General features: G+C 55.5%; 1 protein-coding gene across 3 annotated transcripts in view; it reads left to right on the top strand.

Moving 5' to 3' along the window:
* Abl1 (ABL proto-oncogene 1, non-receptor tyrosine kinase) overlaps positions 1 to 22,269 on the top strand; it is a 121,711-nt gene extending 99,442 nt beyond the window's left edge. For all 3 annotated transcript variants that reach the window (XM_015497430.2, XM_015497429.2, XM_015497431.2), the window contains 8 exons: positions 5,162 to 5,434; positions 11,199 to 11,283; positions 11,781 to 11,958; positions 13,550 to 13,734; positions 14,927 to 15,079; positions 16,275 to 16,364; positions 16,690 to 16,854; positions 18,892 to 22,269. In XM_015497430.2, the coding sequence (XP_015352916.1) occupies positions 5,162 to 5,434; positions 11,199 to 11,283; positions 11,781 to 11,958; positions 13,550 to 13,734; positions 14,927 to 15,079; positions 16,275 to 16,364; positions 16,690 to 16,854; positions 18,892 to 20,606 (2,844 nt within the window). In that variant the 3' untranslated portion in view covers positions 20,607 to 22,269. The remainder of the gene's footprint in view (positions 1 to 5,161; positions 5,435 to 11,198; positions 11,284 to 11,780; positions 11,959 to 13,549; positions 13,735 to 14,926; positions 15,080 to 16,274; positions 16,365 to 16,689; positions 16,855 to 18,891) is intronic.
* The last annotated feature ends 1,777 nt before the right edge of the window (positions 22,270 to 24,046 follow it).

Below are 24,046 nucleotides of genomic sequence, written 5' to 3'. Positions count from 1 at the left end.
AAAAAAAAAAAGTAAAAGTCCATCCCTTAGGAAGGGAGGTTACACCCAACAAACGTTTTAAAAAAAAAAAAAAAAAAAAGAGGGACATGCAGGGATTTATTAAGTTTCATTCTTACTTTCAAGCCAGGTAATCTTTAGAAAACACTGAGTGTAAAAGGTTCTTCTCTAGGGCCCCACAGGATTTCATCTGCTTCTACCACCCTGACTTGAGTTTACTCTGACATGGTGTTCTGAGCTCTCCAGGCAGCCAGGTGGGCGCCAGAGCTGAGCACTCTGGGACTATTGAGGTAGACTATTGAAAGGGCCAATGTCAGGTGGAGCCATCCCTGTTTCTCGAGTCCTGTCAGTCTGAGAAACTTCCAGGTACCCTGGATTTGGTGGTGGTTCTTCCCATGCTGTCCCTCTGTTGACAGCACAATTAAAGACTGATGTTCCTTCACCACCCACTGCCGAAATCCTTCCTAGTCCTGCTTATTTGTGTCTATTCCTCAGTCACCTCTGTGAGATGCCACTGTCAAGCCCATGATTCCTATTCAAGCCCTGTCCTTGTCTTGAACGAGATGCAGTGGACATTTACTTTCATGGCCTGCTGAAACATCTCAGGTCCACGTTAACAGGAGTGAAATTCGTATTCACACTTTGGCAGAGGTGGCAGGAAGGGCTGACAATGGAGCACCTTGGATTTCCAGGATTTGCCCACCCTGGTGGAGGAGGCCGTGCTGAGGCAGAGCCTGCCGGCTAGCTCCAGCCCTTTCAGAGGAGCCTGGGGCATTGCTAGGAACTGCTGGGCTCTTGCCTCCAGCTGATCTCTGAGGAGCTCTGGAGGAAGCTTAAAGCTCACTTCCTGCTGAGCAGCCTATGAAGGGTGAATCCCAGGTGAGATCCCAGGGTCTGAAGCTGCCCAGACTATAGGTGCCTAAGCTCTGGTGGGCCTGTTCGGGCAGCCATCAGGAACAAAGCCAGTTCTTTGACAGGTCCTTTCTTTTGGATTTACGCACAGTTGGGAAGGGGTGCTAGTCTGGCTACGCACCCCAAGTGTGTATGGAGCTGTAATGACATGCTGTTCACAGCACTGACTTCATGGTGTTCCCTGAACATGCCTCAGATTCCTGATGATTACCCAGTGCACCAGCAAAATGCTGCTTGAAAACTGGAACTGATCAGAAGGAAGCCATCAGAGTGACTGTTAGCGGGACATGGGAACATGGCTGTGAATCAAATATGCAGTGCATTTGAAGGAGGGTGGTTTTAATATTTAATGAGTATCATATGTAAACTTTAGGTTGAAAGATGAACTCAGTCATAGGGCCTATAAACTTAATTATTGAAAAGTTTAAAGTTTGTCCACCCTGTGAAACCTCCTGTAGTTCTAAAATCTTTAGCAGAGCAGCCTGAGAGGGAGTGGAATAGGTCCAGGAGCAAATTCTGCGTGAACTAGGGCTTAGGGGAGCCATTTGCCTTCAAGTGTGGTGGAAGGCCTTGAACTTCGGGTTGGGCAGCCTTGAACTTCAGGTTAGGCAGCTCCTTTCAGGCTGACTCTGCGCTTCATGTCCTGACAGGAAAAAAATGGGTACCAGGCCTCGCTCCTCATAGCCCTGCCAGGAGCCCAGCAAGACGCTGGGGCTCCTTGCCTCAACAGCAGGGTGGGAGGGGGGCTCAGCTCCAGGAGCGCCTGTTGACTGGCCCTGATTTCTCATTGCCCTCTTCTCCCTGGAGGGGAGGACACGTCAGCTGAGCCAGCCTGAGAGAAAGGGGCTGGACATTTGCAGGCATCAGTGCAGTCACTGGACAGCTGACAGACTTTTCTGGAGAGGGGTTCAGAGCCATCCCCCGTCCCACTCAGTTTCCCTTTGCACCACCCTCGCCTCTGAGACTTAATGCTGAGGAGAGCGCCATGGACATTACCGCGTGGGTACTCAACCGACGGCAGGTCTTTGGTGGTGGTGCCACTTCCACTCCAGGCCCCTGCTCTCGCACCCTGTGTGCACGTGCTCTCTGGGTCCAGTCTGTCCCACACCTTGACCCTAGAGCGCTTCCTACAGAGTTCCCTCTGGTGTTCTGAAGTGGGAAAGTGGGGCCACCTGCTGTGCCTCCTCATCCCAGAGGTGCTGCCACCTCAGAGGCACCATTTGCACAGGTACAAGCCGGTGTCCCAAGGTCACAGTCTGCACATGAGGAACAAGTTCCCCAGAGCTGAAGGGTCTTTATGGACAAGTCTTGGGTTTTGGGGGGGTTTTATTTTAGTAGATGGTTACCAAAATATTATCAACCTGAGAGCTGGGCTGGCTCAGTGGTGGAGCACTTGCCTACTAGCACGTGTGCGGCACTGGGTTCGATCCTCAGCACCACATTTAAAAAAATTAAGATATTGTGTCCACCTAATACTAAAAAATAAATATTAAAAAAAGAATAAATACATAAAATAAGGGTATTGTGTCCATCTAAAACTAAAAATAATAATAATAATAATAATAAGGAAGATTATAAGCCTGAAGTCTGCCTTTGGCTTGTCTAAATTAAAAAATTTTGCTTATGTCATCTCCTCAAGCAAAAAGAAGGAAAGAAAAATCTCCTTGATACTGAATGCATTGATGGGCTCAACTTGTATATTTTATTTCCTCCTTTAATTTTTTTTTGGGGGGCGGGGGCGGCAGGTACTGGCAGTTGAGTCTGGGACACTGTACCACTGAGCTATATCCCCAGTCTTTTTTAAATTTTGAGACAGGGTCTCTGTAAGTTGCTGAGGCTGGTCCTGAACTTGGAATCCTCCTGCCTCAGCTTCTTGAGTCTTGGGATTATAGGTGTAGGCCAGCACACCTGGCTTAAAAATGTTTTGACTTATCTTAAACATCACAGATTTACAGAAGTTGTTGTAGTAGTCAGCCTTTCATCACCATCATGAGACAGATCCTGAAGCAACGGGCTGCACCAAGAAAAGAAGTTTATTTAGCCTTTGGTTTGAGAGGCTGAAAATCCAGACTGCACAGCACAGCAGTGGTGAACGTGTGGGGTCGGCAGTCACATCCTGAGTCAGGAAGCAGAGGCAGGGCCCGGCTGGGTTTGCTCCTTGTGTAACCACCCTCTCTCGGGAACTGGAGGGGGCTGGGGTGTAGCCCCATGGTAGGGTACTTGCACCACATGAGGCCCTGAGTTCAGTCCTCAGTACTGCAAAGAAAAATAAAAAACATCTCGAGTCCAAGAGTGCTCCCTACTCCCTTCTGAGGCCCCAGCGAGGCCTAAGAACCTCCCACAAGGCCCCCTCAGAGGTTCTGCCACCTGGAGACCAGGCCTTTAACCCAGGGGTCCCCAGACCATGACAGCGTGGTGCTCACATCACCAGGAGCCAAAGATCTCGTCCCTGCTGTGTGTCTTTTCTTCCTGTTCTCTTCTCTACTAGGAACTGAACCCAGGAGTGCTTTACCACTGAGTTACAGCTTCAATCCTTATTTATTTATTTAGTTTTGGGGCAGGGTCTTGCTGAGTTTTCTAGTTTACCTTGAACTTGGGATCCTCTTGCCTCAGCCTCCCAAGTCACTGGAATTACAGGTGTGCACCACATTTCTTTTTTAAAGTAATAAAATGTTATAGCTTCAGGTAAAGCCTGACCCTATTCCTCCCCACCACGACCTTGGTACACCAAATGTCACTGTTGTCCCTAAATTGTATTTCCTCTCTCCACAACTTTGCAGTTTGGACCAAAGTACCTAGTTGTGATTTTAGGTGTCTTTCCCACCTTTATCAAGCAAATAGATTGTTACGTACCTGGAGCCCGAGTGTTCTGTGCGGATTTCAGTCCAGAGCTATTTGTGGTTAGAAGGTTTTCATCTCCACAGCTCTGAGACAGGAGGGGAGAAGGCAAAGTGGTGATCGCCGCCCACTTGGGAGATCCCGCCAGCTTGCGCCTTCCCTCCCTCTGTCCTGTTCTGGGCCTTGGCACACCCGGCAGCGGTCCTCGCCTGCCATGGGTCTCTTACGCTCTTGTACTTAAAGGCCTTCTGCTTGTTCCCTGTGATGGGGGCCTGGGAGACAGCCCACGTGGGCATACCACAGGGATTGGAAGTCCCGCCCTGACGAAGCCAGAGGCAGCCATGCAAAGGAGATGTGCGTTCACTTGGCAGCTTTCATCTCTGATCACAGTCTCAGTCTCGGTTTGTCCACTTGTGATTACAGATCGAGTGACCAACAGGCATTGAGTTCTGTTCACTAATTAACTGTCAGGCAGCTCTTCCATGTTCACTTCTTTTTTTTTGGGGGGGGGGGTTACTGGGGATTGAACTCAGGGGCATTCAACCACTGAGCCACATCCCCAGCCCTGTTTTGTATTTTATTTACAGACCGGGTCTCACTGAGTTGCTTAGGGTCTTGCTAAGCTGCTGAGGCTGGCTTTGAACTCCTTTTTTTTTTCTTTAGAGAATTTTTTTTTTAATATTTATTTTTTAGTTTTTGGCGGACACAACATCTTTGTTTGTATGTGGTGCTGAGGATCGAACCTGGGCCGCACGCATGCCAGGCGAGCGCGCTACCGCTTGAGCCACATCCCCAGCCCCTGGCTTTGAACTCTTGATCCTCCTGCCTCAGCCTCCCAAGCCGCTGGGATGATGGGCGTGGGCCACTGAACTCACTTGTTCTCACTTGAACTCACTGAACTCACTGTGCTCACTTGTTTCCAGGGTGGAGGCTGCAGGATACGTGGGACCGCTCAGGGCCTGCTCTACAGCCTCACATCCCAGTAGATGGAGGCAGACAGTGATTAAGCAGATGAGTAGGATGTTACCAGCCGTGATGGCACAGAGAAGTAACACAGATCACACCTGCTGGGTGGTGACTTGGATGAGTGATCGGAGAAGACTCTAGGGACATTTAAATTGGCTCTCGGGGCAAGGGGAACTAGACATGTGAAGCCTGGGGGTGAGATGGAGGATTCGGGTAGAGCTGCCGGTGCGGAGGCCCTTGGCCTTTGCTGGTGCCTCTGCTTCAGCACATCAGTTACTGCAGCGAGCACGCGCAGAGGAAGACGGCCTAGGTGACCGTTCGACTCAGCCAGGGGTGGAGAGCCACTGGAGGTTTTATTGTGTGTTAGCAAGGTCCAGCCAGGCTGGTTGACTTGACCTGCTTGAGAGCGTCTGCGCCACAGCTGAAGGCTGTCCCCTCTTCTCCTCAGCTCTACGTGTCCTCCGAGAGCCGCTTCAACACTTTGGCGGAGTTGGTTCACCATCACTCCACGGTGGCAGACGGGCTCATCACCACTCTCCATTACCCAGCCCCTAAACGCAATAAGCCCACGGTCTACGGGGTGTCCCCCAACTACGACAAATGGGAGATGGAGCGCACGGACATCACCATGAAGCACAAGCTGGGCGGCGGCCAGTACGGGGAGGTGTACGAGGGCGTGTGGAAGAAGTACAGCCTGACCGTGGCCGTGAAGACCTTGAAGGTGGGCCTGGTGCGCCGCCCCTGGGGTGGTTGGGTGTCGCCTGGCTGGGTTCCCCTGCGGGTTGGATCAGTTCATCCCCTTAGTGTGGCTCCATGAACACTGAGAGCCGCTGGGGGCTGAGCATTGCAGTGTCAGAGGTGGCCACAGGGAGGAGGGTTCCCGTTCTGTGGCCCTGGGAAGCAGAGGCTTGCCCTGCTGATGAGTGGCAGGGAGCCACCCCTAGGCGGAGGAAGCAGAGCTCCTCAGGGTTTAAAACCAGGTTATCTAAGGGGAACGACTCCTGTGTGCTGCTGCGGGCAGACTGCGGGCAAGTGCCTTGGGTGTCCCAGCAAGCCCCAGTTCTCTGTGCCGTGGCCTCAGACTTCTGCAGACCGAGGTGCCCCCTTCTTTGGGAAGGCGTCAGGCCACATGCTTGTCCACTCCGTCACTGCCCCTGTTAACTGACGCTCCTCCTTCACCAGTGAAGTGTGTTCCGTCTCCAGATTGTTTTCCTTCTGAAGAAACCTGGGGCTCCAGTGGGAGTGTTCATTGTCGGCCCTCAGCCTTTTTCCTGATGTGGAGTTCTTCCCTGGAGTGAGAGTGTCCCCTAGTGCTGACCTGCGTTGCTGTCCCTTGTTTTAAATGTGAAGCCTGTGCACAGGAGTCAAGAGAAGAGCCCCTTTTTGTAGCTATTGGAAAAGAAAAGGACAGAAACTTCCATGCTGGGAACAGCAGGCCCAAGTGTCCTGTGTGTCTGGAGGTCAGGCAGGCCTGAGTGCCGAGACGGGTGTGGCCAGACTCTTGCCACCTTCCTGCAGGGGCAGTGCCACGGGCTAGGCTTGGGGACTGGTGCAGAGTCCCTGTCTTAGAGCGAGTGTCAAATTCCTTGGTGTCACACTCTGTGCCAGGATCAGCAGACACAGATTGAGGGAGAGGAGAAGCACAGAGCTGCGAGCTTCGGTGGCCTGCAGTGTGGGGCCGCCTTTGAGGGCTGCGACCTGAGTGACATCATTCCACTCTGGTGCTGCTCTTAGTGGCCTCTCCGGGTGGCCCCACTGTTAGTAAAGAATGATAGTCGGGAAGGAGTCTGTGTCCCTGTCTGGAGGCATGAGCCACCTCTGCGAGCTCGACCGCCCTCTGCCTGGTGCTCACCAGGCCAGCACAGTCACCGCCCCTTGGTCAGGGAAGCTGGTGGATGCTTAGGTATTTATCTGCTCTCCACTGTGGATGTTGAACTTTGGGTTTCAATTATACAAATGACCAGCATTTAATGGGCTTTTAGTGTGTGCTGGCAAAATTCTGAGTGCATGTTATTTAATGGAGTCTCATTTAATCCTTACAGCCTAAAGAGAAGGGTACTAAAATACTAATATAATCCCCATTTAAGACTGACCAAGGTGCCCCCTTCTTCGGGAAGAAGACACTGAGGCCAAGAGGATTTGAACCCAGGCACCCAACTCTAAAGCCCTTTTTTTCCCCCAGTGGTAACTCAGTATCTTATTCTTCAAACACCATGAAAAATATACATAAGCCTCAAGTCTATGTCTAAGAAAGTTGCCTTTTCTTCCCTCCCTGCCTCCCCAGCCCTCCCTGCCTCACCAGTGCCTTGAGAGCCTCACTGCTCTTCCTGCCTGCCCCCCCACCTCCTGCCCACTCTGTTACCTCTCCTAACCAGCAGGGGGAGCATGGCCCTGCCTGTCCTGATCACTCCACCCCGAACCGGAGGCAGGTGCTTCCAGAGCAGAGGGAACACCCCCAAAGAGGAGGGCTCTCGGCTGACCCCTGCCGGTGGGAAGTCGCAGTGAAGGCCCTGTGGCCGGGAAGCTGCTTCTCCCTGTCCCCAGTGTCCTCAGGACTGGGCTTTGCTGGGCTCTGCCTGCTTTCTCTGTTTAAGGCCAGGTGTTCCCAAGAACCAACCATCAAGAACTAGAGGCTCGTGAGCTGGGTTCTGGAAGTGTGTGTACGCCAGTGTTCTCCGTGGAACAGAGAGACTTCTCCTTAAGTCTCAGAGTCTGAAAACTACTGCGGCTCGTCTAGTCGTGGCCTCACATCGGGCCCGGAGCTGACCGGCAGGTCACAGGAGAGTGGAAGCAGCAGATAATTCTCAAATAGGCGATATCCGCACATAGGGTCCTCCGCCCCGGTTGGGCGGCCTCCGTGCCCGTGTGTCGCTGGTGATTTGGGTTGTGCTGCCACACACCTCCCAGGAGCGTGTGGCTTTGCCCGCCAACAGCGGTGTGAGGAGTACTGCTTACCCTCCACTCGCTGGGCTTTGGTTGAGGTTTTATTTTTTTCTCCCAGGAAATTGGCTTTATTGGGGAGCTCCAGAAACATGCAGAGAAAGCGGAGGGCTGGGTGACAGCAGCCACTCTTGGCATCACGCCCACAGTGGCACTGTGACCTGATGAGGAGGGCTGCACGCAAGGGGGAGGGGAGCCTGCGTAGCTCAGCGCCTGCTGCTACGCAGCCCCTGGCCCCTCGGGCAGCATCGCCCGGCTCTCTGCAGGGGGCTCTCCCCCGTCCTCTGGACAAGCAGCTCTGTGCAGCGGCCTGTCTAGGGGCCAGAGTCCAGCCCTGCTGCCACGGGCTCTCCACGTGAGCCTCAAGGCCATGTCTGGCCTAGCATAGAAGCTGCCCCTCCCTCCACAGGTTGTTAGTCTTGTTGCTTCTGGCTCCTTGGTGGCGACAGCTGGCACTGCACGTGCTTGTCACCTTGCTCACCAAGCATTGGGTAAACAGTTAGGGAAACTGACCTACTGGGACAAGAGCCCCAGGCAATGCCAGGGTGCTGCAGGGAGGGAGGCCCTGAGAGCCCACCACCCCTGAAAACTGCTCTTGCCTGCGCCCTAGAGCAGCTACACTGCGGGAGACCAGGACTGAGAAGAAAAGTGGTTAGAGAACGCTGCACAGGCCTCGGGTCTGGGTGAAGTTTCTTCTGAGAAGACAAGAGCCCGTCTTCTGTAGAACCTTTCTGCCGCCCAGCTGGTGCTTCTTAGAGTAGAGACCGACTGTCTTACTAACAGTGAGCGCCCTGGTGCTGCCCACGTCCAAGCCCTGCCCTGAGCATGCTGGGTTTGTGCTGTACAGAGTCCTTCATTTCGCAGGTGACAGAACATGTTCAGAGATGGACAGTAGGTTACCAAGGTCACACGGCAGCAGAGCAAGGTCGGTGTCTGACAAGCCGTCCTCCTAACCATTCTGCTGTACCATCCTCAATGCCTGTCCACAGCTGGGCCGGGCCAGCCAGCCCTCCGAAGGGGCCAGTTAACAGATGAGGAGATGAGGTTGCCCAGGGCTCCCTCAGGCCACCTCCTCCACCCCAGCATCCCAAGGAGAGGCCAGGAGTGTCTCCAGCTCTCAGATCTCGTAGCTGTTAGTGTGAGTGAGTGGTGAATGGAACTGTGTAGGATTCCAGCAAAGGAGACAAGTTCACACCATCTTTTTGTTGTTGTTGTGGATGAACCTTTATTTTACTTACTTACATGCAGTGCTGAGGATCGAACCCAGGGCCTCACACATGCCCGGCAGGTGCTCCACTATTGAGCCACAGCCACAGCCCTCATACTAATTTTTGTGAAAGAAAAAAGAAGGAATTGTTTGTATCATCTGTGGTATGTGCGTGTTTGTATGTGTGTGTGAGAGACAGAGCAAGGGAGGGAGAAAACAGACAGGAACAGAGATCGGTACCTTTGAAAGCCATGTGACTCGGGACTGGGCTTGTGGCTCAGTGGCAGAGAGTTTGAGGTACTGGGTTCAATCCTCAGTACCACATAAAAACAAATAAATAAAAGTGCTGTGGCCATCTACAACTAAAAAATATATATATTCTTAAAAAAAAAAGAAAGCCACGTGGCTCCTTCTGCAGACTGGTGCCGTTCATGATCTTCCTAGGGTGGCTCTTGTGGAAGGTGGTCAGCAAGTGGTGTTTCTGAAACCGTCTCACCGTGCATGGTTTATTTTGTGGCACTTTAAAAAGAAAGACTCAACTCCTCTAAAAAGCTTCATTTGAGAGCTACATTTTGAGCATCTTCTTGGCCGAGGAGTGACCGGAAAGCCTGGGTCCTGGACGTGGGCAGCAGCAGTCCCTGTGTTCTGGTGGCCACTAGCTCTTCATCCCTTGACATAGTGTGTTACCCTGGCAAATCACAGCTCTCCACGCCAAAGCCAGCGTGGTCTGCTGAGATGGCAAGAGCAGAGCAGACTTGGAAGAATTAAATAGCCACCGGGTGGTGCCAGGGATGAGCTCTGCCCGTGCAGCTTGACACAGCGACTGCCCACCGTGTTTAATGGCCATTAAGAGCAGCTAGTTGTTTTTAAAGAGCAAACAATTGTTTCTGAGCTCCCGTCTCTGAGCCCGAGCCAGGGGTAATGGGCTGACACACGGCCGCGCTGGTCCTGCTTCGCTTGTGAGCATGCCAACCCGCGGGGGGCGCTCCAAGGGAAGGGTGCCCGTCGGGGAGGGGGCGGCCCAGCCCGCTGTACAGGAAGGGTACGGCAGCTCCTTGGTTTGGCAGTGTTGGGGTTCCCCTGCAGCGGGGAGCTTGGAGAGCTTTCTCTCAGGGAGCCGAACTCCCCGGGCACCCAGCCGTCCTCCTCTCAGACAGAGTCAGACTCCACAGAACAGGTGCCCCGCTCTCTCCTTCGCCTCCACAGCCAGGTGGTCACTACGGCTGGCCCTGCCGGTCCCCTGCTTGCTTCTGGTCTTGATGGTCAGTTCAGCCTAAGTCACAAAGAGGCTGATGGACGTAGGCCACAAGGCTGGGTGCCAGGGCCACTGCTCTTCACACTCCACTCTGCGCACCGTGAGGAAGCGCCGGAGGCGTTTGTGTGGGCACCTGCCCGTGCCTTTCTCTCCCTGTTGGCATTGGGTGTTGTGGACTCCTGCGTGTGACCTGTAGGGACACGCATGCCGTCTGTTAGGAGCTGTGGCGGCGGCTTCACCAGGAGCCTGCGACACCCTGCCTAGGCAGCCCAGCACCCTAGGTGCCGCATTGCGGAGCAAACTTCTTTGGCAGTGCAGACTGTTAGCTTTTCATCACTGTGACCAAATCACCTGGAAGGGAAACCGTAGACGGGAGAGGCTCATATGACCTTGGTTTTAGAGCCCTGGGTTCTTGGTCAGCCAGCTCCATTGCTCTGGGCCCGAGGTGAGGCAGAGGTGTGTGGAGGAAGGCCGCTCACCCTGTGGTGGCCAGGAAGCAGAGCGAGAAGGGGCAGGGGCAACAGGGGAAATGCCCCCAGCCACACAGGGCCCCAGTGTCCCCCTCCTCCAGCTGTGCCCACCTGCTCACAGTCACCACCCAGCGAGTCCTTGCAAGCCAGGATGGACTAGAACTCGGGGCCTCACAGTCCAGTCCTCGGTCCTCTCCCTCCTGCAGCATAGGAACAAGGGGACACCTCACGCCTAGACCATAGCACAGACTCTGTCACCAGGTGTCCTCCCCCAGGCAGAACACTAAAGATTCCTGAAGTGGTGGTTATGGTGTGTCGGGAGCCCCAGGAGAGCAGCTGCTCCACACCTCTCACACAACAAACTCCTAGGGTGGAGCGTCCGGTCAGTGTCTCTGGTACCACGTGTGCAAGCCACCTTTGAACCATGGCCCCGGGAAGGAATTCACAAGCTTGGGACAGAGGGGAAAGCCAGTGCCTGCAGGGGAGTCACCCATCCATAGCAGCGTGACCGTAGACGGGGTGGCCCCGGCTGAGTGGACATTGAGGTTCCAGCTTATGTGAGCCAATCAGGCGTGCCTGCCTGCATGAGCATGTCTCTCCCTTCCTTCTGCAGGAGGACACCATGGAGGTGGAAGAGTTCCTGAAAGAAGCCGCAGTCATGAAGGAGATCAAGCACCCGAATCTGGTGCAGCTGCTGGGTACGTGGGGCCGGCAGAGGGAGCACCGAGGGACACAGGTGCTACAGGAAGAGCCCGCAGCAGCACTCCCCTAGGGTTTTGAGCTGACACACACTGACTGTGTGTGTGTGTGTGGGGGGGTGTTGTATGTAAATCTCTTATTAGCTGCTGAAACTTGGGGATTTTCAGGCGCTTTCTCATTGAAGTAGATGGACGTGGACGTGACATAACCATTGCAGATAGCCTGGCCTGGGTCCCTGGATGTGGGGGCCTGGCCTTCCTTCCTGTCTCACCGGCAGCCTCTGCCTGTGTCAGTTCAGGCTCTTGGGCTTGAGAGAAGAGGGTGGCCACGCCCCTGGCACAGGAGCACGGTCTCAGGCGGCAGGTGCTTGGAACCATGTGAGAAGCTGGGCACCGGGCACAGGGGCAGAGTCGGAATCTGCTTCTGAGCCAGGCCCTGCCAGGTGTGTTTGGCTGGGCAGAGCCACATGCCAAAGCCCTCCGTGTCCTGTTGGCAGGAGTCTGTACGCGGGAGCCCCCATTCTATATAATCACGGAGTTCATGACCTACGGGAACCTGTTGGATTACCTGAGAGAGTGTAACCGGCAGGAGGTGAACGCAGTGGTGCTGCTGTACATGGCCACGCAGATCTCCTCGGCCATGGAGTACCTGGAGAGGAAAAACTTCATCCACAGGTAGGCCACCCTGGCCGGGCAGCCTTTCCCCGCCGCCCAGCCTGGGGCCCTCAGGCGCCTCCTCTGGTGTGAGTGTTGGCCGCCCCAGGCCTCAGAACAGAGACACACACAGAGCGCCCTAGGCATCATCCAGGATAGACCCTGGACCAGTGGAGCAGCTCATCCCCAGAGTAAGAATCATGTCACTCCAGAGCCGTTTTGGATAGTGGAATAGTATATGAAGCCCGTAGGAGGTGTCCTTCCTGACATCACCGCTCCCTTGGGGACCAAGTGCTCGCTCGCTGTTCCTCCGAGGCCAGGTTTGTCGGTGATGCCTCTTCTGACAGCAGCTTGCTTTCATTCGAGCTCATGGTTACAGCAGAGCACAGATTGCTGCTGCCTGGTTCAGGGACAGTTCCTGATGGTCAGAACTGCATGTGTGCAGACCTGAATTGGGGGCTGTTGCTTCAAGGCCCGGAGCATCAGGCCTTCAGGAGAGCTGAGGTGCCATGGTGTCACACTTCCAGGTGGACGTGGCTTCTCAGCAGAGGGATGCCCACAGGACAGGACCTGGTAGGCTTTGCCAGAGTCATTTGTGTGAGATGTTTTCCATGCCACTGTCAGCCTTTCCTACCCAGTTAACTCAAGTGTGAAACCTCTACATGAGATTTCTTAGAGAGCGCGTGTGAAATGCTGCAGTTCCTCCTAAGGCGGATTTTCCATGCTCCATGAGGCCCAGTCCAGATGCTCCTGTCACTCAGCACAGCAAACCTCTGATGCTGCAAATTGAGATTTCTTGACTTCTGGTTTGCCTTGCATGGCTAGGTTTGTCCCCTCTCCATTCAGGCAAAGTTTAAGTGCTTTACCAAAATCCTGTTAGGACCACTCCTCTGTATTTAATCTCTCTCATTGCTGGTGACCAAGCTGTATCTGCAGCAGGGCCTTGAGCTGTGCCTGGCCTTACCCCTGCCTTCCACTTTGCCTGGGATTTCATGGTTAACATCCATGAACCAAAGATCAGACACCCACCTTCCTGGGAGAATTGAGGTGAGAGGGAGCGCATTAGGCCAGAGAGAGTTTTTAGAGTGTGTCGGGGTTGCACCAGGAAGTAGAGGAGAGTCGGGAGCCAGTCTGAGTGGAGTGCTGCAGGCTGGACTGTGCTCTTCCTGTGGAGTCGGGACAGGTGTGGGAGGCTCACTCTGCTCTGTGTTTCCTGCACTCGGGGGTCTGGCTGAGGGCTTGCTCCCTGGGCCTGGCACAGCCTAGCAGTTGCCACACTTAGACAAGCCCCTGTGTTCTCGGTGCCCACAGAGGCACTTTACGTGTTTTATCACCTCTCACAGCAGTCCTGAGAGGTGAGCATGGTTACTCTTGTCTTCACTTTATGGCTGAGTCCCAAAGTAATTAACTTGGTCCAGGTCACAGGCCCAGAGGGCCTGCTCCCAGCACCAGCCCCAGCAGTTTGCTGAGGGACTGGTGCTGCCCCCTGGCACGTGCTGAAGCTTCATGGGACCAGACTCCGTGTTCCCAGTGTCGTGTTGCACCTCTGCCTAGTGGTGGTGGGTCTGGAGCCAGCCAGAGGCCCTCACAGATGAACTCCTTCCCTTCTCAGAGATCTTGCTGCCCGAAACTGCCTAGTAGGGGAAAACCACTTGGTGAAGGTGGCCGACTTTGGCCTGAGCCGGCTAATGACAGGGGACACCTACACAGCCCATGCTGGAGCCAAGTTCCCCATCAAATGGACTGCACCCGAGAGCCTGGCCTACAACAAGTTCTCCATCAAGTCTGACGTCTGGGGTGAGGCCCTGCCAGGGCGAGCCTTCAGTGCCTCCCCTGCACCCCGGCTTCTTGCCTTCCCTCTTTTTCTCTTCATTACTTCATTCCCTGTCTTATTTTTTTCTTTCTTTCTTTCTCCTTTTAAAATTCCTTTCTCCCTTTTTCTTTCCAAACCCTGGTAGCCCAGAATAGCTTACTGACTGCTGATGTCCGTGCCATCTCATGTGGTCATTCTCAGTTCACTGCTTGGGTTTGCTGGGGCAGCCAGCTGGCCCTACAGGTACCCAGAACCTTCCTCTGGGCAGGGAATTTTGCTTAGTGTGGTTTGGGCATTTAAAAGGACACTTGTTTCTCAAGTCTCATGTGGCGATCACCTATGTTTATTTTTTAAAGAACTCTTTGTTCAGACAACTGTAAGCACACACTGAAGAAGACAGCCAGAATGAGCACCTGTACCGGTCAGCCAGCCGTAATGGTCACTGGCTCATGGAGGTCTTGTGTGATCCACCCTGCCCACTCCCTGCCCCACGTTGTCAGGAAGCAAATCCCAGACTTCCTATGTTCTGCACCAGATATTTCAGTATCATCTCTTAGAGATGAGTTCTATTAGCATAACCACAGTGCTGCCCTCAAACTTGGTGGAATTTCTGAATATTATCAAATATCCGGCGTTCAAATTTCCAATCAAACTATAAAAATCATATTTTCTTTCACAGTTTGAACCGAGATTCAAATATGGTTCACAGTCCTCCACACCTCTGTGTGTCTGAGACTGTGAGATAGTCCAGGTCCCCTCCCTGGCCTAGACCTGAATCATGCTCCTCCAAGGAGTCCTTGGTCCATTGGTGGAAAATGGGATTTCAAGTCTTTTAAAAAAATTTTGTGAAATTTTTAGAGTTGGAAGCCCAGGGCTTAGAGATAATCCCATATACCCAGAAACCAGAGGTGGCCTGCTGCGGACGCAGAGCTGTGAAAGAGGGTGGTGCCCTCTGCCCCGTGGCCCTGCAAAGGCTGCTTCCCAGAGGGGCTGACCTGGTCACCCTCTCTCCTCAGCCTGGCTTGGTCTGTGGTGGGAGTAGACAGTCCCATCGTGCCCCGTGGGCCTGGGTTGCAGGTCCGTCCCTGGGCTGCTTTTGAGGGGTGACTTCTGATGTCTGCCGTACAGGATGCCAGACTTCACGCCTCTCCATGAGCCTGTCTCTGTTTCTTTTAGCATTTGGAGTACTGCTTTGGGAAATCGCTACCTATGGCATGTCTCCTTACCCGGGGATCGACCTGTCCCAGGTGTATGAGCTGCTGGAGAAAGACTACCGCATGGAGCGGCCGGAAGGCTGCCCCGAGAAGGTCTACGAACTCATGCGAGCATGTGAGCTTCCCCCGCACGTTCTAGAAAGCCGGGGGGGTGAGAAACTCCAGGGCTGGGAGAGTGCACATGCAGCAGACAGTGGGGTCCCCGTGGCTCTCTGCTCCTGTGCTTCAGAAGCCCCTACGGCAGCAGCCTGACGTACATCTTGAGACTCTTCAGTGCTCTGTACACCTGCATTGACATACCTCTGAGTTGTTTCGTTCTCATTTTTCAATGGGATAGACGGATACCAAACCCAGGCTTGTCACTGATAAGTGCAGATTCCTGGGCCTGCCTGAGCCCTGCGCTCCATGGGCCGAACCTGCAGGCAGTGCCACCCAGGCAGTTTCACGCTGCTCACCCGTGTCAACGCACATGTATTTGGACGGTACACTTGTGTGCTTCCTGTATCTGTGAGGAGTGTGCTCCTTCGTTCCTCAGCTTGTGCTCCACTGGGCGTAACAGGACACCTCTCCTTGTCCGGACATCAGGTCTCTCCCGACCCCTGCCTTGTGTCTTCGTGGAGCTGCCTAGCTTTCCATTCAGTGACTTCATCTGTCCCCCCAGCCCTCTGGGGACGGGTTTTGGTGGTTTGTGTACTTGTGTGGTTCTCACCACCATAAGCAAGGCAGGAATGAGCACCCTTGTGTGGTCTCCGAGGGCTCACCTGGTGTCTGAAAGCTGCATTGTTCAAAGAACTGTGTGCGTTTTAAATTTTGATAAAGTATTCCAGGTTGTCATCCCGAAAAGGCAGTGCCGACCTGCACTGCCCTCGGGAGCACCTGAGAGCAGCCACGTGCTCCCACCCTGGTGTTTTTGCTCTTCATCCTCGTTTGGTCTTGTTTTAATAGCGTTTCTCCACTGAGGAAGTTTCAGACTTGGGTAACCGTGAAGTAAGGCTGAGATAGGAGCAGGCCATTTGGCTTATTAACTCTCAACACCTATGACAGTGGGGCTGGGAAAATACATTTATAAATGTGGTTTTTCAGTGTTAGTGTCTCTCTAGGGTTTTGCAGTTCATGTTCCTGACAATTGGTAATGTCTTTTCAAATTCTTAATGTCTATAATGGGATACAGTGGCATTTGTCACTTTAACTTGTGACAGAACCATGTGATAACAGGCTTGGAGTCCCTTTTCCAGACCGCCCCTTAGGAGTTGCTGGCCCACACTTGTTAGCAGGGCTGTGGATGGTCTGACCTGGCCTTTTCTCTGTAGGTTGGCAGTGGAACCCCTCTGACCGGCCCTCGTTTGCTGAAATCCATCAAGCCTTTGAAACAATGTTCCAGGAATCCAGTATTTCGGACGGTAAAGGCCCAGGGTGCCTGTAGTGGGGTGACCGTGGGGCTGGGCCTGCCAGACACGGCTTCAGCCTTCAGCCTCTAGTTTCCTCTGGCAAAAGTGCCCAGGTCAGCAAGTGTTCTGAGCCCAGAAAGCAGGCCACAGGTGTTGGCACTGGGCTCTTTGGTGGCCCTGCAGAGTTCTGGAAAATGCTCAGAAAGTGCTGTTCCTTCAGCATCTGTATCCCTTCTCTGTACAGCATTGATGCCCACTGTGTCTTAAAAGGCAAAGGGGAGCCCGTTCTGAGCTGACTGTCGCTGATGGCTCTGGGTCTTGTTTGTGTGATTCTCAGAAGTGGAAAAGGAACTGGGGAAGCAAGGCGTTCGGGGAGCCACCAGCACCTTCCTGCAGGCCCCAGAGCTGCCCACCAAGACCAGGACCTCCAGGAGGGCTGCCGAGCACAAAGATGCCACCGACGTGCCCGAGACGCCCCATTCCAAGGGCCAGGGGGAGAGCGGTACGTTCCCAGCCACCCACCCTGTCAGGAGGCTGTGCATGGGCCCACACTGAGGAGTAGGCGTCCCTCATTGAGTCCCGCTCTGGACAGAGGAAGGCTCTCCTCCCGCACAGCACCACCCTACCCTGGGAATCACTCAGGGGCCGTCAGCTTCAGTCAGAAGGCAGAGGTGTTACGAGGCCTCGGCATCTCTCATTCACCACATTTGGAGGCATCTTTCAGGGCCAATGCAGCAGTGGTAAATATTGGACCAAACAGAGCAGCTGGTTGTAAAGGCAGCAATAGGAGCCGTCCACTCGAGCTGAGTGGAGCCAGCAGATACCTGTGGAACAGCCTCTCCCTTGTGGCTTCCGAAAGAGTGTCTTTGTCGCACACTTACCCAGGAGAACCCCGGAGATGGATCAGTTTAGGGCGGGCCTCGAGAGATTACCAAGGATGATATTAGCAAACATTGGCCCAGTGCTCCTGTGCACGTGCCAGGCTCCGCTCTAAGGTAGCAGGTGCCTCCAGAGTCAGAAGACTGGTTCTGCTGGGGATCACTGGGTCCAGGTGTCTGAGTAGGGCCAGGCGTCTGGGTTCACAGAGGCTCCTGGCAAATGCTGGTGGTGGGCCTGATGCTACCAGCCTGGGCGAGTGGGAAGGGGCAGGATAAAGCCAGTTCTGGTGGAGGTCTGCAAGGGCTTTTTACTCACCGCAGAACCCACAGACCCAGTAGGAAGGGCTGGAAGGGTCAGCCTCCACAGGAGTGGCCATGTGCAGTTGCACTCCCCGCCCACCTGCAGGCTGCGGCCCGCAGACTGCCTGGAGTCCTCAGCCTTCATCCTGTGGTAGTCCCATGACTGCGGACGGGGGAGTGGCAGAGGGGAGAGGCCACGTGGTAGCGCTATTAAAAGCCCAGTGGTCCACAGTCGTGTTCATTCACGCCCATCGGTGATCTTCTGAGGGGTGTTTTGCTGTGTATCTCATGATGAGCCAGGAATGTCAGGTGGCTCTCCTGCCCTGAGACAGATGTGTAGAATTTCACTCTTTAGTTTTTTAAATATTTTTTTAAGTTGTAGATGGACACAGTATCTTTATTTATTTTTATGTGGTGCTGAAGATCGAACCCAGTGCCACACACGTGCAAAGCAAGCGCTCTGCCACTGAGCCCCAGCTCCGGCCCCTAGAATTTCCCTCTTCACCCGCTTCTGCTGGTTTAAGTTTGAGGAGGTCTCGGCCGTCTTGGATTCAGGTGCCTGTGTGCCACCTGGACTTGTGACAGGCACGCCCTTGCACCTCTGTTCTGAGCCCCAGGGTGCTGACAGCCAGCCTCTCCCCGCGAGGCCACCTCTGAGGGGGATTCCATCATTCAAGGTCAGGACCAAGCAGGTTTCGTATGGGGCTCCGGGAGTAGCTTAGTGGGAGAGCACTCGCCTAGTGTGGGCTAGGACCTGGCGTGACCTCCAGCACCACCGAGAAGAGAAAGAGCCCTCCTGTGAGCAGTGTTCATGTGTGAAGGATGCCCGGGGGAAGTCCTGAGGGGCCACCTTGTTTCTCACACACCACGGCCTGCTGCTGCGTCCCCCTGTGGTATGCAGCCTCTCCTCTAGATGGTACCTCGTGGGAACCTCCACTGGCTGGCTTGCCTGAGAGCCACCATCTGACCCCTTGCTTGACCTTGTCATTGCTCTTACTGACCAGAGAGTGACATTGGAGGGACTCTGAGCTTTAGAGTAAACCCGTGTTAAGACGAGGAGGCCAGGGCCATCCTGCACTCTGGGTCCTCTGTCTTCAAGGAGACTAACAACCATGGTGGCATGGTTGAGAAATTAGGTCCGGGAGCTCTGCCTTCATCGTCTCATTTACGTCCTCACGGGCTGTGGGTTTTCTCGTCCTGCATTTTACAAGTGGGAGAGTTCTGGGGTGAGTAGAGAAAGGCCCAGCGGCCTGGCTCGGGCAGTGATGCAGAGCCTGCCATCAGCCGGGCCAGCCCGCACCCCACGAGGCTCCGCTGGGAGCTCCTGGCCTGGAGCTGCTCACCTCTCCCCTGTGTTTCAGACCCCCTGGACCCAGAGCCTACTGTGTCTCCACTGCTCCCTCGAAAAGAGCGCGGTGCCCCCGACGGCAGCCTGAACGAAGATGAGCGCCTTCTCCCCAAAGACAAGAAGACCAACCTGTTCAGCGCCCTGATCAAGAAGAAGAAGAAAATGGCCCCAACTCCTCCCAAGCGCAGCAGCTCCTTCCGGGAGATGGATGGTCAGCCAGAGCGCAGAGCAGTCAGTGAGGAAGACGGCCGGGAAACCAGCAACGGGGCGCCAGCTCCCACCCCCTCAGACCCAGCTGAGCCCACCAAGTCCCCGAAGCCCAGCAATGGAGCTGGTGTCCCCAATGGAGCCTTCCGGGAGCCTGGGGGCTCGGGCTTCCGTTCTCCCCACCTGTGGAAAAAGTCCAGCACGCTGACCAGCAGCCGACTGGCAGCCAGTGAAGAGGAGGCCGGCAGCAGCTCCAGCAAGCGCTTCCTGCGGTCCTGCTCGGCCTCCTGCGTGCCCCACGGGGCCAGGGACACCGAGTGGCGGTCCGTTACTCTGCCGCGGGACCTGCAGTCCACCGGCAGGCAGTTTGACTCCTCCACATTTGCGGGGCACAAGAGTGAGAAGCCAGCTCTGCCTCGAAAGCGGGCCAGCGAGAACAGGCCTGACCAGGTGGCCAGAGGCACGGTGACCCCCCCGCCGCGGCTGGCAAAGAAGAGCGAGGAGGCCGCTGACGAGGTCTTCAGAGACAGCGCCGGGGCCAGCCCTGGCTCCAGCCCTCCCAGTCTGACCCCAAAGCTCCTCCGTCGGCAGGTCATGGTGGCTGCTTCCTCTGGCCTCCCCCACAAGGACGAGGCTGGGAAGGGCAGTGCCTTAGGGGCCCCTGCTGCAGCTGAGCCACTGCCCCCCCTCAGCAGGGCAGGGGCAGGTGCTTCTGGGGTCCCCAGCAAGGCCCCGGCCGAGGAGTCCAGAGTGAGAAGGCACAAGCACCCCCCCGAGTCACCAGGGAGAGACAAGGGGAGGCTGTCCAAGCTCAAGCCTGCCCCCCCGCCCCCACCAGCCTCCACAGGGAAAATGGGGAAGCCCTCACAGAGCCCAGGCCAGGAAGCAGCAGGGGACACGGGCGTCAGCGCAAAAGCAAAGGCCACCAGTCTGGTTGTAGATGCTGTGAACAGTGACACCACCAAACCCAGCCAGCCAGGAGAAGGCCTCAAAAAGCCTGTGCTCCCATCCACGCCCAAGCCACCATCAGCCACCAAGCCTCCCGGGACCCCCACCAGCCCAGCCCCTGGCCCCTCTGTGATGCCAGCAGCATCCTCAGCCCAAGCAGGTGACCAGCCTTCGTCCACGGCCTTTGTCCCCCTCATATCAACCCGCGTATCACTTAGGAAAACCCGCCAGCCCCCAGAGAGGATCGCCAGTGGCACCATCACGAAGGGCGTGGTCCTGGACAGCACCGAGGCCCTGTGCCTGGCCATCTCCAGGAACTCTGAGCAGATGGCCAGCCACAGCGCAGTGCTGGAGGCCGGCAAGAACCTCTACACGTTCTGCGTGAGCTACGTGGATTCCATCCAGCAGATGAGGAACAAGTTCGCCTTCCGAGAGGCCATCAACAAACTGGAGAGCAGCCTCCGGGAGCTTCAGATCTGCCCGGCCACGGCAGGGGGTGGCCCCGCAGCCACACAGGACTTCAGCAAGCTCCTCAGCTCTGTGAAGGAGATCAGCGACATTGTGCAGAGGTAGCAGGAGCCAGGGGTCACCAGCTGGAACTGCTTGCAGCCTGCTAGGGCTTGCCCTGCCTGACAAAGGACCAGTGAGCCGCACTTGGCCCAGGGCTCTGCGCCAGGGGGGCACCAGGGTCCCACAGAGTCCTGCCCGACTACCTATGTTGTGCACCAACTGTCCTCCTGCACGTCGCCTCCCCAGCCCGGCCCCATGAGCCACCTCTCCTACTATCTGTGGAGTCCTGTCTCTGTGGACTGTAGGTGGCACTCCAGGGCCCACCAGGCTTGTCACCCCCTGGTGCTTGGACTCAGCTCTCAGGCCAGCTGGGAACAGCTGTGAGGATCACCCTGGCCTTGCTTCTCCCTGGACCTCCTGCTCCAGCTGTGCCTCCAGATGCCGTCACCTCCAACCCCTGGAGGGAGCCCGCCTGCTGTCCTGACCTTCCACGCTGAAGGCCCCTTGCCTGGAGAACTCCGTCCCCAAGAGGTATGCACGCTGCACCACCCTCCAGTCGCTGGTGAGCTCTCCGGTTCTCGCAGAAGGGACGGCTGTGGAGTCAAGGGAACACGGGGTGCCAAACCCAGCTAGCCTTGGAGGCCCAACAGCAGGGAGCCAAAGAGTGTCAGGCTGGGGGTCTTTACTCTGTGTCCTCGCTGGGTCCCAGCCTCTAGCTCTGGCTCCCCGTGACATGCACTGCGAATCCTGGATAGAAAGCTTGAGTGCTGAGCGGGTGCCCAGGGGGGGTAGAAGTGGAGGTGCTAGCCCAGGGCTGGGCCTGGGCAGGTCTGCAGTGGCCAGGGGACCCTTGCACACATCCAGGTGCCCCAAAAGGCCTGGGTTTCTGACCAGTCTCCCTTCCCTCCCTGCTCCTCTTGAGACACAGGAGATTGTCATGGGGCCTCCCCTTGGTGAAAGGTAGTCTTCTGGAACTCCTGGAGCATTTCAAAACTCTGCCCTCCACACAGCCACCTGACCCAGAAAGGAGCTGCCCCCAGGCCCCAGGCTCAGAAGGAATGCCACGGCTCCCCCAGGCCCTCCCCAGCTCAGGCACCTTCAACTGCACATCTTGTATTTAATCACCATGAGCAACACTTAGCCCAGTGTTCCCATGGGGCCACCAGGGACTGTTGAGAAAACCACAGGCAGGAAACCCCAGGGTCTTCTCAGAGTAGGCCAGGCTGGCCGGGACCAGAGCCCAGTGCAGAGCCTGGTGACCCGGGGGCCGGGCCGGGGCCTGCCTGGCCCCAGCTGAGGGGTGCGAGGTGCAGCTTCACGAGGCCCCACTTGCACACCGACCACCTAAACTCACATTTTACTTTTCTGGAAAAGATGGTTTCCTCTGGGTCGTTTTCATGGGGTCCTCACAGTGCCCCCGACGGCTGTGGCTCAGCCCGGGAGGCACCACCACACCGCCAGCGGCCTTGAGACCAAGCCACACACCTCCCGCTCCCCGACCGCCCGTTCCACGAGGTACTGGTCTCTCCATGATGTGCCACTATATTTTGCATTTATACTTTGGTATCACACTCTCTTATAGACATGCTCTTTTATAAACGACGTGTAAATGGTTTCCACTGTACTCCCTTCTGGATGCCCAGGGTGACCCTTTTGTCTCCCTTGGTCCAGTGCATTTTGTTTCTGTATATGACTGTGGTTTTTTTTTTTTTTTTTTTTTTTTTATCTAAATCTCTCCTCTGTAGTATTTTTGAAATAAATAAGTGTTTATAAAATTGCTGGCACATTGCTCTGTTCTGTGACTCCTGTCATTCCAAGCCATTGTGTGCATGTGGGGAGGGTGACGTGGGCTTGGGGCTCCTGAGCTGAGGTCCAGCATTGTTTCATGGAACAGAGGGGTGGCGGGTTCCCACGGTGACAGCCCCACCCACCTGCCCAGCGTCACCCACCCGCCCAGTGTCACCCTTGTCCTGGGGCCGATATTGCAGGACTCACTCGCTGTGCTGTGCTGTGCGCTCTGGCCCCTCCGAGTCCTTGGCCCGCACTTGTTGGCTTCCACACCCCGTCCAGGCCCCATCTGACCGGCTGTGTCAGGCTGCCACGGTCATTGAAGTGGGGGAGGAGGCTGCGTCCTGAGGCCCTCGCAGGCTGGGTGAATCCGTCGGGTCCCTTTTTCCTTTTCCTTCAAACCTACTTTCTGTTCCCACCCACAGCCCCATGTGCTCCACCCACATCAGCTATGCCGGGCACGGTCTTTCTTGGTGTGGACAAGAAGGAGTACAAGTGTCCTGCCTTTGGGGACCTCCACAGGACCTCTGGGTGGGGCTGCTAACCCTCCCTCCACCAGCCTCCACCCAAGCTGGGTGACACTGGTAAGAGGAGGTGGATAGTAGCACTTCTGCTCATGGTGCCTTTGAAGCCCCAGGCTTGTCACTGGGCCCAGGCCCTGCTCCCTCCACAGACACAGAAGGTGTGGGCCGCTGCTGCTCACGGGTGGAGTCGGGCACCCGGCCTCCCGGGGCCTTCCTGCTGCTGGCAGGGTCTTCCTCAGGACTGGTCTGAAAAAAAGACATGGACCTGTCTGGTGACAGCCACAACTGGAGGCTGCTCCTTGTGTGCAAAGTGGACTGTTGTGTGGTCGTCACAGTGTCCTCAGGTGTGTTGGCATCTGTGTGAGTCAGCTGACACAAATGAGACCCGACACCTCAGCCCATGTGCCTGTGTGGCATGATATACTTCTTGTCTCCCAAATGAGGACCTGCCACGTGTCCCCTGACCTCACCACACTGAGTTTGGTCTGCCAGTCTAAGATCGTGGTTCCTTAAGCATGTTGAGGTGCTAGAACCCCTTCAGAATCTAATAGAAATTATATTCTGTCTCCATAAAAATGTGCATTTGCACGGGGGCGGCGTGTCTGGGTGACTTTGAGTCCTCCTCTCAGGCCCTGAACCAGGAAGCATCCAGGGGCCCAGTGCACCAAGGGGCTGGCAGCCACTGTTGATGCGGTCACTGTCACAGAACAGGAACCTAGACACTGAAAATGGTGCAGTTGCTCCTCAGGGAGGAGAGGGTAAGCTACAGGGTGCTCACAGGGTAACAGTGGCACAGCGAGAGTGGCCCATGTCACGACCTGCCGGCGCCCACACAGGACCTGGGAGGAGCCAGCTGGGGGCGAGCTGTAGCTCCACTGTGGTGCTGCTCGGGCACGGTGTGGGGACAGCTCTGGGTCAGCCTGGATGTCACCGGCTAGTGGGTGTGTCACCACAAAACATGGTCAGCTTGAATTGGTACACGTTGTGATGCACGCTGGACCTCAGTGAAGGCTGTTCCTGGAGATGCTGTCCCATGTGGAACCCTCGCGTTGTCCTTCAGTAGAGCAGGGTCGGTCACTGCCCTCAGTGGGCACAAAAGCTGAGGCTTCTTGGTGGTCACCCAGCACCCCTGCCTCGTGCCTGCCATAGTAACTAGTTAGAGAGCCTGTCCAAGACCTGGTCTGAGAGGGC

This window comes from Marmota marmota, unplaced genomic scaffold, assembly GCF_001458135.2.
Source record: "Marmota marmota marmota unplaced genomic scaffold, marMar, whole genome shotgun sequence".
In the NCBI taxonomy this organism is placed as follows: Eukaryota; Metazoa; Chordata; class Mammalia; order Rodentia; family Sciuridae; genus Marmota; species Marmota marmota.
The sequence above is the reverse complement of the archived record's forward strand: the minus strand, read 5'-3'. Positions and strand labels throughout refer to the sequence as shown.